Source organism: Passer montanus, unplaced genomic scaffold, assembly GCF_014805655.1.
Source record: "Passer montanus isolate IOZ18808 unplaced genomic scaffold, ASM1480565v1 scaffold41, whole genome shotgun sequence".
Classification (NCBI taxonomy): domain Eukaryota; kingdom Metazoa; phylum Chordata; class Aves; order Passeriformes; family Passeridae; genus Passer; species Passer montanus.
In genome coordinates this window covers 3,341,059-3,358,230 of record NW_024368930.1, presented here as the reverse complement: position 1 = coordinate 3,358,230, position 17,172 = coordinate 3,341,059, and the positions used below count along the sequence as shown (strand labels likewise).

Here is a 17,172-nt window from a genome sequence, read left to right as displayed (position 1 = left end):
TACTTAAAAAGCTTTTGTGAAATTTAAACCTCAAAACAAATAGAACTACTGCCATATTTTTGGCCAGTCCCTTTACATGCCAAATCATGTCTGCGACATATGCAAACTTAGCTTGAGGGATGAGTTTACTACTGGGTTTTTTTGTTGTTGGGTTTCTTTTTCAGAAAACTGAAATATGTAACTGAAAGCACAAATGTCAAGTTGCAAGCCAGGAAAAGTAATTCAGAGGATAGAGAGCTCTCAACATGTAACAGCATAAAATTGGTAGTTTAAATACTGCTTTGCTAGGAGAATTCAGCATTTCCCAACCAGTAAATGCAGATAAGATACACATTCTGCTCTGAGCAATACCTTGTTTCCCATGAAAATAAAGAAATTATGTTCAATTTGCCCTTTCCTTCTTTTACCTACCTGAAAACAAAGCACAATGTAGAAATGAAAGTCAATGCTTTCTTTGAACACTGTGCTGTCATCTCTCCACTGCTGGTTAACCTGAGCCTACCACGAGCATCTAAAAGCCGATAAAACTAACCAGCTCTTTCAACTTTTAGATTCTTTCATGCACTACTTTTCTGTAATATTTCAGGAACCTAAATAACATGATTTTTCACCCTGAAAAAAAAATTCACTTCACTTGCACGTGGAAATATTTTAACAGCTTGATTTCAGAAAGCCACTAAGCAAGGTGAAGGAGTTATTCCAGTGACTATTAGAATTTTCAGTGCCACAGTATGTTAAAAATCCTTGCCAAACAAGGCCCAGTGTAGGTCTTATAAACAATCAACATTTTCTGAAAACTCATTTTATGGCATTTAAAAATCACACTTGAGTAGCAAATCTAAATTGCAAAGCATTTGCCCAAGTTCTTAATGGACAACGTCTCATATCTTCAGGCAAGATCTCATAAGAAACTTGAATAAAAACCAACCCAAACTCAGAAGGTTTTTTCCTTTTCTGTTACATGTAAGAAAAATATTAATGTTGCTTCACTGAGTTCACTTCTACTCTGTCACAGAACAGAATTTTTGCCCTTGTAGAAATAAAAAGTGTTTTCAAAGGAAAGATAATTTTAAGCACATAAAAACTCTCTTAAACATTCTAACAATTAAGAAATTGCTTGGTTTCATAGGTGGTTTAACACCACCAGGTATTACCTCCCATTTCTTTCAAGCTGAAGAAAGTTATATTTAACTTGTATAAACATTCTGCATAAACTTTTACAAACTATATGCAGGAGTCAGTTCTTTTTAATAGTATTTATTAGCTCTTGGGATATCTTTGTCTCTTGACAAAATTCACCTCCACAATTGTGTCAGCTCTCAGGACAAGACCCAAAACTGAGTGAAACACAAATCCTGCTCCCCTCTTTGCCCACACCTCCATTTTATGTTCTGCAGCACAGATTTTGATCTGACACCATAACCAGTTGTTCAGATGGAATTGAACAGACACGTACACACAAATTTTCCAGCACCTCACTGGTGTCCTCGAGCAGGAGCTGAGAAAAAAACCCCAAAATTTGGGCCTCAGAGCTGCAGAAGCCTCTTGACAGACACTGTGATGCAAAGAAAGAAAGGGGGCAAGAGGAATCACACACCCCAAACCTCCCCCACTCCAACTTTCAATTTTACTCAAAAACACCAGGAAAAAATTACTTTTGCTGCCAGTCAAGTAAAACACAATAAAGTCTGTTTGTTTCTTGGCAAGGAACTGAAGTGACCATTCTGAAAACATGGGATCGGTACACAAATGTAAAGGAACTATAAAAACACAGCAATCATAATTGTGTACACGAGCTAAGATTAGCCATTAGGAGGGAATTCATTATTCTGGAAGAACTTAGTTATAAATATTATACTTTTCCCTCGCTCATAGCATTAGCTTCTCTTCCATAAGATCACATGCCTAGAAAGACAAAAGTTAGAAAAAACCCCACAGTATCAGACAACTGAAAAGTGAAGTTACTGAACCAGAAGTTGTCTCACTTAGAAGAGAGACTGACACTGACTAAAATGATTAGATAATATTATTTACTGCTTTATGTGACATAATGGTGGTAATGGATGTATTAAGAGAAGATTAGAAACCATCAATGACTACTTTTCTTTACCCACAAAGTCCTAAATCTTTGTGAGAAAAGAGAAAACGTTTGAAATCTTTAGGAGGGTGACTCGGATCTCTCAGCTTTCTCACTGAGAGAAAATAATTTTTAAAAGTACAAGAGAAATGCAAATACATTTGTCATTTAAGTCTTGAAAACAAAGCTATTCAGCTCTGCTTATGCCATCAACACTACCAGATTTAATAAATACACAAACTCCTATTCAGCACTTCAGCACACTAGTTCAAGAAAGTGTCAACATTTTACATCATTTGGGAAACTGAGGCTGAAAAGCATTACCTGAAATTTCCTGTAACCTCAAGACTTCCTGAATCCTAAACCCTATCCAAACTTAATAATCACAAAGGCATATTCCCCTTATTTGTCAATCTTTGTAGTGGATTTCGTAAGTCACATTTCAACCATTTATTTCTATTTAAGTATTTCTGCTTGTCCCAGTTTTTCCCATGACACTTCAAAATTGTCTCTTGCCCGTGCCAATTATTCCCTGCTTTCTAAAACTGTGCATGACAATGACCCTCTCCTTAGAGTCTGTCAGCCAAAGCCACTGTGATCACAGAGGGGAAAGATGACTTAGAGAAATCAGAATTAAGTGAAAGGCCATGTGTTTTAGAAGCAAAGAACCCCAGCCTCTAGACAGCACAAAAAGGAGTTGTTTTTCTTTTCCTCTTCAACCTGAGCTACACATTTAATTCTTCCAACTATATTCCTTAACTCCTCCTATCCTCCCTTTCCCATTTTTCATCCTTAGAAAGATTGCCATCTCAACTTCTGCACAGTCAAAAAGAGAAGGTTTTGGCTCCACCTTATCAGTGGATGCTCACAAAACACTGTTTGCAGATACCTACTCCTCTGGAACTGCCTCGTGAACAGACAGTTGAAGTGTTGAGGAGGGAGGGAAGGAAAGGAAGGGAAGTTGCAGGCTTCCTGCTATTAAAAGCCAAATTTAAACCCTTTCTACATCAAAAGGGCCTCTGTTGTTGGCAGTAATGCAAAGAGTAGAAAATTTGGTTGATACGGCTTCTTCATTACATTAGAAGGCAGCTCTTCCACAGAACCAGCAGCACTGGAAAAACACTGTGGGGAGGCCACACTCCCATTTTTCATGGAATTGCTGCAGGAAGATGTCAGATGATAGCAGGGCCACCTGAAGCCTTTTTGAAAGAGCTGAAAGTGGGCTAAGCCCTTCCAGAAAAGCTCCATGCAGAAAAACCTCTGCTGTACAACATGCCTTGCTTCTCCTCCAATACTCTACTCCCCAATGCCACAGCACTCTTACATCCCACACACCACCTTCACTACAGCAACAGAAAAAAATATATTTCTGTCTCTAATTCAACTAAGGATTAAAAAAAGGAACATTGAAAAAAAATAGTCTTTACTGTAGTTAACTTGCCTACAACTTTAACTACCATCACATTAATCTTAGCTTTAGCTATTCAGCACATTAATTACCTGGAGCACTTGATTCCTTACAGTTCCTCAAATAATTAATTAGCTAAAGGGATTGAGAATTGGCGTCCCAGAGGAAATTCTAGTTTCGCAGAACTACACAGATTTCACCTTGCAAAATCCTACAATAATTCACCTAAAGGCACATGACAACTTCAACTATTTAGGGGCAGAATCCTAAAACCAAACCAAATAAAATCCCCTCACGCTCACTGAAGTAGCCAGCACTTTTAGCACTGGATATCCTGTTTAGTCACCAGAAAGAACAGTAACACTAAATAAAAACTTCTGATTCCTTCATTCACAGCATTAGACATTTTTCCTAACAGGTAACTTCTCTCTGCTTCAAATATCCATTGCCAAAGGGCAACCAAGGCAAACAATTCTAAGACACGACTTTAAACTCGATTTCTTTCAAAGCACAAGAATAAGCTGCACCAGCAGAAATAATTCAAATCTAGTTACGTACAAGTACACTAAAATTAAAGAAAATTTATCATCTCAGCATATTAATATTTTCACTATTATCATCTGCAGCATATTACTATTTTCACCACCTCTCTCCTGCTATTCATCACATCAGCTGTGGTTTATGTGTTTTATGCAAACATGTTTATGTTCCAGAGCAACTGATCAGGACATGAGGAGAAGTAATGCTTTGCTCTTCCTACCCTTCCAAAAAAACCTCCATGCTATTTCTCTCATTAGCTGAATCCCACATCAACCCTTCCACAAGGTAAGCAGGGTAGAAGGGGAATGAATCAGGCAAAAAGGGTAATGGAAAGCGAGACAACACAGAGAGCAGTTAGTTATTTGGAAGAAAATGCTAGTTATTTAAGGACAGATGTGTAACTTGCAAGAATTTCAAAACACTGAAAAACAGCCTTTTCCCTGCTGTAAAGTGCATGTTATGATCTACTGATTATTTTTGGCAGCAGAACCCTAAAAATGATGCGTTATAACTTACTCCCTTTAAATATACACTTCTGCACTGGATTTTTATGCACCTCAGTGTTCGAACAGATATTACCCACCAAAGGACAAGCACAAGGGACAGAATGCCACGGGTGGACAACCCACAGCTCCTGTGTGGCCAGGACATGCCCCGTGACTGGCAGCAGGGCTGTGCTGGCACGGGGCTGCCCCGTAATTCAAATCCTCTGCTCTCAGCAGGCAGAGGCCAGCAGAGCCTCCTGAGGCCACATTTGCCATGTTGCTCCGGATTCCAGCTGCAGGCTCGGCTCTGCCCAAGCCTACAGGGCAAGGTGAGGCACTGGAGGAAGCCCCTGCTGCTGCAAATCCCAGTGTGCCCCAGTTCCCCACCAGTTCTGCACAGGTCTCTGGGCTCCCAGGTCCACACAGATTTGGGTGTGCAGCTTGCAGGGTTGGGGTTACCTACCCACATCATACACCATCCACTACACAGCACTGCTTCCCTCTAAGAGAATGCTTAAAAACTTAGAAAAACCCTGTTGCTTAAATGGGTTGACACTTTCAAAGGTACCAGGGATCCACTTCCACTTTCATTTATGAACTTTTTACTCAGCACCCAACATTGAGACCTACTCAACCAAGTCAACTCATGCAAGTCTTTTAAGTCACACAAGTCTTTTAAGAGGTCTCTGCAGCAGCCCAAACGACAGAGACAGCTCAGCAGTAACAGGATGCAGCACTAGGCACTTCTGAAAAAGTTATTTTGGAAATAGAAGATATTCCTTATACAGAAGAGCTAAAACATGTAGTACATAATGTATTTCTTATGAATCAGTCTGAACTTTCATCCAAAAAACTGCATACCTTATCCTGAACTATCATTTGCTGATTAGGAGGAAGTACTGTCCAGACTCCTTGGCTAAACTTCCAGCTCAGATATTCTTATTAAAGAATTAACTACTGGAAGACTAATAAAAGCTTAACCTTCCCAAAAATGGAGGATTCACAAAATAGATGATACCACTAAAAGCTAAAGGATAGCAGAACAAAACTGTTATGTTTGAAAACAAGCAAGAAAACCAATAATACAATCTAAAAAAAAACCACAGAAAATAAGTGTTGGAGTTTCAACACTTTGATTCAATTAGTAATAATGTAGCAGTTTTTGATATACACAAACACACAACTGCAAACATAAATTAACATGTAGAAGAATCTCTTCCTATTCTCTAGCGAAGCTAGTCAAAAAGTTAGCAAACAAAAATCTCTCAGACGACAAGATATCCATTTTCCCTATCTTAATACCATTCTCCTCTTCACAACTGCCAAACAACAAATATTAGATGCAAAAATTAAAAGCTTTTAGAAAGATAATTTAACATAAACATCTGGGCAAGCAAACACAACAAAATCCCCAAAATTCAGAGTACGAATTAATTCTGTGAGGACACAGAAAATAAAGCTTTACTTGCTCCAAATAAAGAAAATTGTGCTCATTTTGTACACTGACACAAGGCACGTTTACAGCAACGTGAACCAATGTGCTATAGCTGAGGTAAATCAGTGTCAGCCATGTTGTGAAAGAAACTGCAATTAACAAACCCACAAAACGCAAAACTTAATCAAATCTGCTCTGCCTTGATATAAATAATTTTATACTGCTAGATCTTACTTATGATTGGTGCCTGACTTCTTTAGGTTCATGTCTATTAATCTCATCTAAAAATACACATCCAAATTCTGGAGAGAGTGAAAGAGCAGCAAGAGGAAAATACACAAGATAGAAACCAGGAGCAGCGACTGCAGCACAAAAGAGGAAGGTACAATGTAAAGTGAAAAAGCAAATGCACTTACTCAGCATTAAATCCATTCACGTGCAGGATCCTCATCTGCTTGACAATTGTGCTTTTACCGGATTCACCAGCACCTAGAAAATGAAAGTAAGTCAATTTCAGAAGGAAGCATAAGTGATTAAGGCACACACTAGAATTTTTTTTCTTCGGGGTAAAAACGAGAAAGTTGGGTTTCTCAGTGCAAGAGTGAAAAGTGAAAGAAATAATTGCCACTGGAAACTTCAGTTGTAGCTAAAAATAAATGCCCAGCTCAAGTCATGTGTCAGATCTGAATCCTGGATCATTTCACTGTCCATTTTTCCAGTGTCAATGTTAAAAGCAGACTGCAGGATTTGGAAAGAAAATGGACAACTTCAACATTTTACAGAGAAGATGACACGGAACATCACAACCTGCCTGCCTTGTCACTACTATGTGACAGAGGGAAAGACTGACTGAAGTCCCTATCAAACCAAAGAAATTCTGTTGTATCCTTAAAGAACTCTAAGTTTGGCTGCAGTTCATCATCACCCAGTCAAACTCCGTAACTTAAATCACAAGGAATAAAATATGCAGATACTCACATGTGAAAAAGGAAGGCATCCCTTTAAGCCTCCACCCACAAAGCTACAAAAAACCTCCTCTTATTTGTGTCTTGTAAGCAGCCTCCCACCCTCCCTACATGTTCCAAAATCAACCCTAGGCACGAGGAGAGGCAGACACCACCTTTTGTGGCTGCCTGCTCCAGAGAGCTCCCCTGCTCCCCTGGCGTACCTGCAGCACAAAAACCCCACTCCACTTTACTCCAGTTTCCATAAGTAGATGGATGCTATTTCTGCTGTGCTGCTCGGATGCCAGAGCACAGGGCAGCCCATCTGCCTGTAGTACCCGTTTTTCCATGCACGCTGAACAACTCCAACAGCAGCATTTAATTGAGCTGCTCCACGCTGCCAGATCGGCAGCTTTCTATATAAAGCAAACATATTTTTTGCAGGAGTAGTATCGTAACGTGGCAAAATTTAGAAAGATTCCCCTTAGCATCTCCTGGCTACTGGTTTATTCCCCTCCCCAGCCTGTGTCTCACCCACAGGAACTGTATGTCTGTGGCAGAACGGGCAGGGAGGTACAGTTTGTATTTATAGGATGTCAGGCCTCTGCTAGCACACACTGACAGCACAAGCCTCCATTTTGAGCCTCATGTTCAAAACTGTATTTTAGCAGCCACATTTCAAGGTTCATTTTCTCACAAATGCTTTCCCCCTCTGCTTTCTCCCTTCCTTTCCTTCTCCCTCATGAATTCCCAAAAGTCCTCTTCTGCTCTCCTTAAAACCTGGTTGCATGTTTTGCCACTTTAATCCTAGAGCCTTACTCCTTTTTCTTCTCCTTGCTCACTGCTGTTCTGGAAGCATTTAGAGAGCAGTTTTTATCTACAACTCTTTATGCACACGCCACTTCTTCACTAAGCTGCTATTTTATACCACACACCCTCTGTCTGATCAGGCAGACTGCAACATGCAATAAACACAGGTGGCTACACCAATCAAGAATTAGTATCTCGGGATAAAATAGACTGGATCATCTTCACAACTAAGAATTATTCACGAAGGCAGTATCTGCTATAGTCACACGTCCACTTAAAAATTAATAACAACTAAATTTCAGCTGTAACACTAAATCACATTTTATATTTATAAGGATTGGGAGCCAAAATCTTTACCTCACTTGGTCCAAGAAGGAGCTGGACAGTTGTTGCATTTGCTATAAACACATTTGGTTTGGTATTGACACACCTGGGTTCTCTGGATCAGATACAACACCAGTGAACCAAAATGATGCATTACATCTACATTTCCCCATAAGTCTAGCTCTATATTTGGCTGCTTGTTAAGGCCATATTCTCAACAACAATTACACACACATGTTTAACTTCACCACCAAGGAGAGTTCCATTAATTTCAGAGACTGCTCGTGGCAGCGGGGCAAGCACGTGTACAGCGACGGGGCCTGCGAGCAGCAGCAAAACCCCACTAGAATATTCAGCAGCTCTTCTTTGTTGTTATTTGAATGTGATTTGAAAAGATTAAGAACACTTTCCAAGTGCCTGGCTTCTCATTTCATGTGTCTTATACAGGAAACATAACATAATAATAGGGAGGTGAGCGTTTGTATTTTTTACCAGTGAGTCTGAGTTACAGACTATCCACAATTGATGGCAGAAACTGTAACAGATGAACTATCACTTCAAACACACTCACAGATGACTTTACTGCCATCACTGAACACACGTAAATTTTTATTTGAAAGTATCTAAACTATTTTTCAGCCACCAAAACTAAAGAAAACAGAAACAAAACCCAGGCAAGCCCATCATGTTTCTGTTTGCTGAAATTTTGCCTCTTACGAAAGCAACTCGTCTGATGACAAATAGTTTCTATGTATCTACGTAATGTTCAGCCTGAAATCTGGAAGTCCAAGACATTTCCCAAGAGCTGAAGTCCAAATTATCCTGTTAAAAGATTTCTGCTGAAGCCCTGGCAGGCTCCTCAGCGCTGCAGGTGCTGCTGTACTCCCAGTCACTCCCCATTTATATTAAGTCTCTCTCTTCAAATGAGTATTTGAACGCTTTTACTGGTGACAGTACGCTTCCAAATTCACCGCCTTCAAAAATTCTTTTCATCTTTTTTCCCCCCTCCTTCCATTAGGGTTTTTCCCCCCAAAACTGAGTCAGCTCGGCGAGGCCTAGCCTGTGCTCCACGCTACAGCCCTGCAGAATGTGCACAGGCAGTCAGTCCCTCGGCGTGACCAAAACAACCCACGGCTCCGAGCTGCATCCGACCCTCAAACACTACTTCTAAATACTCTGAAATAATCAGCCTGACAAACGTTTGCTTGCACTCTCCCATGTCGATATTTGGACCCTTCCGTTCCCTGAAAGCCACAGCCCACATTTCTAAACGCGTCTCCTGAAAAACACGAGCAGGTAACCCAAAGGAGCCGCTGGAGCAGCACCTGGAGCCCGGCCGTGCCGGCGCTCCGAGGCGCGGTACCTCAATTCCTGGTGCGACAGCGCAGGGTGCCGAGCCCGCGGGGCCGTGCCGAGCCCGCCGGGGCCGTGCCGAGCCCGCCGGGGCCGTGCCGAGCCCGCCGGGGCCGTGCCGAGCCCGCCGGCCCCGGCGCGGCCGCGCTTCCCTCCGGGACCGACATCCTCCCTCCGTTTCCCCCAAACCATTCCCCGACTTCCTCCCTTCCTCTTCCTCCTCTCCCCGGCCGGGCCGCACGTCCCTCGGCACGGCGGCCGCGGCGCGGGGAGCGGTGTCCGGCCCTCCCGCGCGGCGGCCCCGGCCCCGCCGCCCCGGGCGCTGCCGTAGCGGATCCCCGCGGCCCCGGGTGGGCCCTGCGGCTCCGCTCCCCCCCCCGGCCCCACCTCTCTCCCCCGGCCTCGCCGTGCCCGGGCTGGGGCCGCTGCCCCGGCGGGGAGGGGACGGCCCGCGACCCCTTACCCAGCAGGAGGAGCCGGTGCGTGGCCCTATAGACCTGCTTGTCCTTCTGCAGCTGCTTCTCGATCTTCTTGTTGGCCTCCCGCTGCGCCTTCTCCTCGTTGCGCTGATCCTCCGTCTTGCTGTTCCCTAAACAGCCCATCTTGGGGAGGGGAAGGCAGGGACGCGGGGCGAGGGGACGGGAGGCGGCCGGGGCTGCCGGGGGGAGGGAGGGAGGGAGGGAGGGAGGCACTCCCGGGCTCCCTTCTTCTTCCTCCTCCTCCTCCTCCTCCTCCCCCCCTACTCGCTGCTGTGGCGGCCGCTGCCCAGAGCCAGAGACATGGAGAGCGCCGAGCCCGAAGCCAGCCGAGGGGGGGCCGATAGCGATGACTTTGCTGCCGCTCCGCCGGGCCTCCTCCCCGGCAGCTGCAGCTGCCTCTCCTCCCCCGCCCCCCGCCGATCCCCTCGGCGCACCTTTCCCGGGGGGTGCGGAGCGATCCGCGGGGATCTCCGCGCCCCGGCCGGGCCGCCGGCTCCTCTAGAGGCAGCAGAAATGCCCCCCCCCGCGCCGCACGCACAGGAACAAATCCAGCTTCAGTGCCACCCCCAAAAAAATAATAATCCTCTTTAGATCCAAAGGCACGGGCTCCAGGCGCGGAAACCTCCCCAAATGCTCGGCGGGGAGGATCGGGAAACGTCTCTTCCTCGCCTCTCCCCCCGCGCCGCGGGGGTCACGCAGCCCCGGTCGCTTCCCTCGCCGGCCGCCGCAGCTCCTCGCCCTCCGGCCGCCGCGGGTCCTTCCTCCCGCACTGGGGCGGGGGGGGGGCCAGCCCAAACCCCCCCTTTTTTTTTTTTTTTTTTTTTTTTTTCCTCCCCTCTCCTCGCCGCTGCTCTTTTCACATGCGCTTTCCAGGCGGCCGAATCCTCCCGGCGAGAAGAAAATACAAAATATAATAATAATTTTTTTTAAAATTAAAAAAAAAAAAGGCAAGCCCGTTTGCTCCGTGCCACGAGCAGAACCTGTCCCCTTACGGGCGGATTTTTCCCCGTCTTATTTTTCCTGCTCTCTCCCGCATTTTTTTTCCTCCTTTTTTTTTTTTTTTTTTTCCCCCTTTTTTTTTTTTTTTTTTTCCCCCTTTTTTTTTTTTTTTTTTTCCCCCTTTTTTTTTTTTTTTTTTTCCCCCTTTTTTTTTTTTTTTTTTTCCCCCTTTTTTTTTTTTTTTTTTTCCCCCTTTTTTTTTTTTTTTTTTTCCCCCTTTTTTTTTTTTTTTTTTTCCCCCTTTTTTTTTTTTTTTTTTTCCCCCTTTTTTTTTTTTTTTTTTTCCTCCCTTCCCCTATTGAGCGGCTCCGCGGCGGCGGAGCGCGGGGTGGGGCGAGCGGGCCCACACTGCACGCTGGGAGCGAGCGGGGCCGCTCACATGATGCCCGCGTCACCCCGCGCCGCCGCCGGCGCCCTCTTCGAACCGGCCCCGGAGCCTCCGGGCGCCCCGAGCCCGGGCACCGCCCGCCCCCCGCCCCGAGCTGGGCTGGCAGCTCGCGGGAGTCCGAATAAGTCGTAAGGGAGTCGTGCCCCGCGACTCCCTGTGTCACGCTTGGCAGTGATGGGTGTGGGAGTTGTGGTGGTGAATGGTTTGTGTCTGGTTTTTTTTGGGTGGGTGGTCGCTCGCACCCCGCGATTCGCCCGGGTCCATCCCTTCCCTGTCCATCCCAGCCAGGACTGCAGGGTCAAGGTACCAGGGGATGCTCTCTGGACCAGCTTGCTTCTACCCTGTCTAGCTCCATTTTCTTCTCTAAAATATGTTTTGAAAACCTCATTGCAAAAATTGCACGCCTTATCAGTAACGCCTGGAAAACAAAGGTTGGTGCTTTGCTCTTTGTACAACCCCAATCCCTGAAATATACAAGTAGTTTTTCTCTATGCACGCACCCCCACACATGAGTTAGTGAAATGTCCTTTACTATACAAATATTATTTACCCTCATTTGCAAAATTCGATTATCTACCACATTGTTCCCACGAACACACCTTCTTACATCATGCAGTTACTATATTTAGAAACACCCACAGTAAAATAATTATGTGAATAGAGCAAACAAGTAGGAGGTCACAGCTAATGTCATCAAATACATCTGTTGAGCTGCCCTTGCTGAAAGAGAGGGGGACCTCAAGAGAAACAGGGAACACCACAGTCACTATTTTTAAATGCACAGGAGAGACTCTTACTGGGCTCTCTACATGTCCTTTTAGGCTGAGAGCAGTTTTAAAAGGTCTTAAAGAAACTTGGCTCAGCAATGCCCAGACTGATCTGAAGCAAATATGGTAAAAATTCCTTGTATCTTTGATAGGTTATTTATTTGTGTATTTTTCATGTACAATATTAAAATATATTTTAACTGTGGAGTTTACAAGGCATAAAAGACTCAGAAAAGCAGAATTTGGACTGGAAATTAGCGAACCTCATACTTTTTTTATGGTTTTGGGTATGAATAGACTGCAGAAGTGCCAGCACCTGGCACCTCACAGGGAGGAAAATCTGCCCCAGCCTCCAGGCTTTGCTTCCCTCTGGGTCCCAGCTGGGGAAAGGGAGCCCCAAACATCTCAAGCTCCAAACACGAAGGAACACACAAAGATAGAAGTTATTGTTGGAAATATACAAAAGGCTAAAATCCCTGTCTGTACAGGGAAACGGGATGGGTAAATACGCCAAAGCATCCCTGGACAGGGAGTCACGGCTGTGTGAAATGTCCAGCAGTGCACAGCAGCCCTTCCCAAACCAACCAGGACAGGTTTAACTCCCCCAGGAATCGCTGCCACTGCTGTAGGTGCCTTGTGCCTCTGTCTTTGGGCTGAGCAGAGCGTGGGGCAGCTGAAAAAGAAAAACACACTCGGCTAATTCACAAAGCTCCCAGTTACTTACAACAGAATTAAGAATTAGCTCCTTGTATTACAAGTGTTGCTAAAGTGTGAAAGTGTCAAAAGCTACATGAAACAAAAAGAAAACTCCCACATTGTGTAACCTATGAGCAATTACAGATTGTTTTTGTTTTCCTGAAATCTGACAGGACTCAGGACATCGGGCACCAGCCGCACTTTACAAACCCAGGGAACTGCCAGGAGTTTTTACAGAGCTGTCCTGATTAGGAGCCCATGGTTTGAAGAGTGAGCATACCAGCACATTAGCTGTTCTCACTCTTTTTTATTTGTTTAAATAACATAAGGCTGCTAATGTGTCTTTAGAATAAATTGTGTTTCTTATTGGAACTAGTTCCATTAGCTTCCATCTTGTAAAAGTCCATGAAGCTGAGTTTCACGAGACTCCTGCCATCAGAAGGGTAAGTGCAGGCACAATCTGACCCCTGACGTGCCATAAAATTAAATCTCACTTCTGAAGAACCTGCAGCCTTAGGAACAAATAATGCAAAGATAAAATAACTATATGTATGGGCAGAGTGCCTCTGTGATAAAAGTCTATTTGAAGCTTGAACATAGGGTGTTAAAGGACATTGCTGCATGTTAAATGAAAATGTTTTCCAAAAAGGTAAGGCAACAAGAACGTGGGAATGGCTGTAAAAGGACATCAGAAGATTTATGCCTATTGACTCAATCCTGCACTATTTAAATTAATGGGAAATACAAGGTTACACACAGAAGATTGTGAGCATTGCACACTTACAGATTAAATTCAGATTCACTGACATTCCTTCTGTGCTTGAATATAACACTTTGAGTAGAACAGAGGCTGCTGGTTTTTATTTTTCAGTCTAAAGTAAATGCAAAGATTCTGACACACCAGCACACATCTAAGGGCAAGGATTTCACAAAAAGAACAGGGAGTTTAACAGTGTAAAACAATATTCTAATGCTTTCACTTCTCAAACCAGAAAAGATCTCACAAGGAGAGAGAGATAGCAGGAAAATTAAAAGTAATAATATTTCAGTGGAATATTTGGGAGAAAAGGAGGGTGTATAAAAGTTCCTTATATCTATAATCCATTTCAGTCCACTTGATTGCTTTAGTTAACGGATTTTTAGTCTTATTGACCCAATTTCTATTACATCCTAATGAAAATCATCAGGTCTCTTAATTTTGTTAATTTCTTTTTTGAAAGAGGAATTTCATTGCAATTATTTTCTCCACTTTCCCTTTACAGCTTTTGCCCCAAAATCTATTCTCTGGTGCCTAAAAGTAAAGAAGGATTTGTAACAATATCCTAATCCTGTAAATAAACCTGAACTTTACTCAGTTGAGCAGTCCTATTGAAGTGCATTAGTTATACAGACTTTACTCTTCCCAGATAGAACAACTGTATTAGCTTGATTTAAAAATGGATAAAAAGATTTCGATATAAAGTAGAAGCAGACTATCAGTAGTAGTAGGAGAGAGAACTTGTTGAAAAGTTCACATCATGCTTCCCCCATCCTATACACATGAATTTCTGTCCTTTTAAGATTTACATGTAATACTTTCTGATTTAGTCACTTAAGAGGACCTCAAGGAAAATACTTTTTCCTATTTTAATATATTTATTTTATATCTGACAGACTGTTACATGTATTTCAATGCATTTTCCTTGTGGTAGTGTCCATTCTAGTGCATGAGTATATTCACAACTGTACAAGTAAAAGACAAATAAATACTGCTGAAAAAATTCACAAACATGGGCTGGAAATGTAGATGCAAGACTTAGTTTTGAAGAAATTATTGCCTTAAGAGTAGATGCTGAGCCTGTTGATAAAAGGCTTTTCAGACATGTATTTCATGTTGTTCTGTTCTTTTATCTTTTTAACTAAATGGATAAAATGTTCTGCTTAAAGTTCTGATGTTGCATCAGTTTTATTCGAAATTGACCAGAGTCAGGCTCTGAATTCATTCGAGTTACTCTTTGCATTTAGAGCTGATTATGAGGCCCAGATCAGATGCCCATCTTACCCTACAGCTTCCTCCCGAACCCTCCAGGTGACAAACACCCTTATTTCCTACTGCAAATAATTCCCATTTGTTAGTGAGCTGAAGGCACTGAGCACTTGGGTGCCTCCAGTAAAGAAGAAATGGTTAACTGATTTTCGGACAGGGCAGTTGTGCAGTTCCTTGTGGGCTCTCACTGTCCACAGCGAATGTGACCTGTCAACTTTTGGCTGTGAACGGTGGGCGTGGAGCTGTGACCAAGCCAATGTGCTGGTTTGGAACAGGAGACACAGAGGACATCTGGCTGCAGCATCCCCTAGCAAGTGGGCTGAGATGGCCCCGCAGCCTCCGAGGGGGCTGCCAGCCCTCCTGGCCCTGGAACAGCCTCCACCCCAGCTCCTAGCAGGGCTCGGGACACACAGACATGGGATAAGGTGTGGAGCTCAGCAAGGGAAAGCGACAGCGCTGAGCTCATTGTACCATCTCCTTTGTTTCTGTTTGTGGGAAATAGCATGTTTGCAGCAAGTCTTTTCCTTTTTTTCACGTGTCCCCCAGCTCAATTAACCTGGGGGACACGTGAAACAAATGGTTCTTACAGCAACACCTGGATTTTTGCTAAGGAGCCCACATTACCCCATGCTTCATTTTGCTGTCCTACAAATCCACAGTGCTGAGCTGTTGGAACTGACCTTCCTCTTTTAAAAACAGGGATTAACTCTGGAACAGATTGACTTTTTCAGTTAAAGGACATTTTTTAATAGCACACACTGTATATTTTTGTGTATGGGTACCTCTCTGACTTGAAATTAGTTAAATTTAGGGTCTCCATCCTGGGCTGGTAGTTGAGTATCAAACCCATCAACCTCAATGTATTTAAACCCAAATAAACTTAATCTTTAAGTTACAGATAAGGATTAACTAAGGTTCTGATTTAGACTTAGATCAGTGAGGTTTTTTCATTTAAGAAAAACTGCCATGGCTTCTTGCAGTGAGTCAGGTCTGCTGCTCATGTTTTCCTTAGATGGAGCCATCCTCCACGAGCTATCGAGCTATCGTCCTGAAAATCCTTTGGACTCTGGGAAGAACGAAACGTGGTGATAAAAGAGGGAGACGGTTTCAAAGTCTCCAAATTACCCTTTGACCTGCTGAACAAGGAACCCTTGAGTAATCTCAAGCCCGTTTAAAGGAGAAACAAACAAATTAAAGCCAAACAATAATCTAAAAAGGAAAACCAAAGCAAACAGATTGGAAGTGGAGCAAGAATTCAGTGTGGGTTTTTTGGTTGTTTTTTTTTTCATCTGTTTCCTTTGTGGGGGCCAGAACAAAAATCACTTTAAAAAGTATTCAGAGGTAAACAAGGTAGGAAATTACCAATCAAACCCTGGGAGGGCAAAGCAGGATCATCATGTGAAGGGACAAGTTTGTCTGTCAGATGGGAAGGAGTGAAATGAGCATTGTCAGGGAGGAATTAATGCACCACTAATGTATTCAATAAAGAACAAATACAAAACACTTAACTAGAGATACTCCAAAACAAACAGAATGAAAAGGAGATACTTCCCTCTCTGGCAAAGAAGAAGAATTTTTCCATACAGAAATTCTAAACTTGAGAGGGATTTTTGTTTTGTTTTTCAATAAAAACAAGCCCAAAGTCTACTAATAGAATTAACCAAGATCTTCCTTTAAAGCAAAGAAAAAAAACCCCCCTTGCCTCCCTCCTTTCACTTCGAGGCTTTCCCTCAGAAACATTAAAAAGAGACTTTAAGGAACTCGTGGAATTATGGAAATAACACACTGAGTAAGAGCTTTTCACTTAGTAGCTTTTCTTATTTTCATGTAGTTCTTTTTCTTGATATTCCTTCTCACTTCTCATGCATTCTGCACTGCACTTTATTAAAAAAGAAAAAAACCCTCTTATGTAACAAAAGTAGCAGCACATCCTAGCTCTCCACATAACACATATGGAATGCCGATTAAAAAAAAATTGGAACAAGTCTTTTCTCATATTTAGTTTCAGTATTTGTCAACATTCACTGCAGACCTACCCCTGACTGCAAACTTTTTTTTTCTATAAAGAAATACTCTGCTTTAGTCCTCGTTACGTTTGGGTCTCAAAGCCCAGGGAGGCAGTTGTGGCAGAGGCTGTTTTCTAAACACTGGTTGGAGTTAATTCCTGCAAAGAAGCCCGAAACTCCCAAGCTTTTCTCCTGCCCGGGGGTCAGCCGAGGAGAGGAGGCTCTGCCTTCACCTCCCCAGCCCCAGCTCCCAGCAGAGCAGGGTGGCAGAGCTGACCCAGCCTGACTGGGAGCACGGCGAGCCATCCCTCCATGCCAATATTATTTATTACTGACACTGCATTCTCATTTTATGGTGCATAACAGGAAAGGGAATAAGAGGATTGTTAAAATAGTTCTTGCTAAGTTGTCACACAGGTTTTAATGTGCTGTAAA

The 17,172-nt window shown here is 43.3% G+C and overlaps 1 protein-coding gene across 2 annotated transcripts in view; it reads right to left on the bottom strand.

Annotated features, from left to right (window-relative positions):
- Positions 1 to 17,172, bottom strand: part of GNAS (GNAS complex locus) — a 128,782-nt gene that overhangs the window by 71,735 nt on the left and 39,875 nt on the right. The window contains exons 1-2 of one of the 2 annotated variants that reach the window (XM_039719128.1): positions 9,840 to 10,930; positions 6,362 to 6,434 (exon numbers count right to left, since the gene is read on the bottom strand). In XM_039719128.1, the coding sequence (XP_039575062.1) occupies positions 6,362 to 6,434; positions 9,840 to 9,978 (212 nt within the window). In that variant the 5' untranslated portion in view covers positions 9,979 to 10,930. Of the gene's footprint in view, positions 1 to 6,361; positions 6,435 to 9,839; positions 10,931 to 17,172 lie in introns of those variants that run through there. The other variant, XM_039719127.1, reaches the window with a different exon arrangement.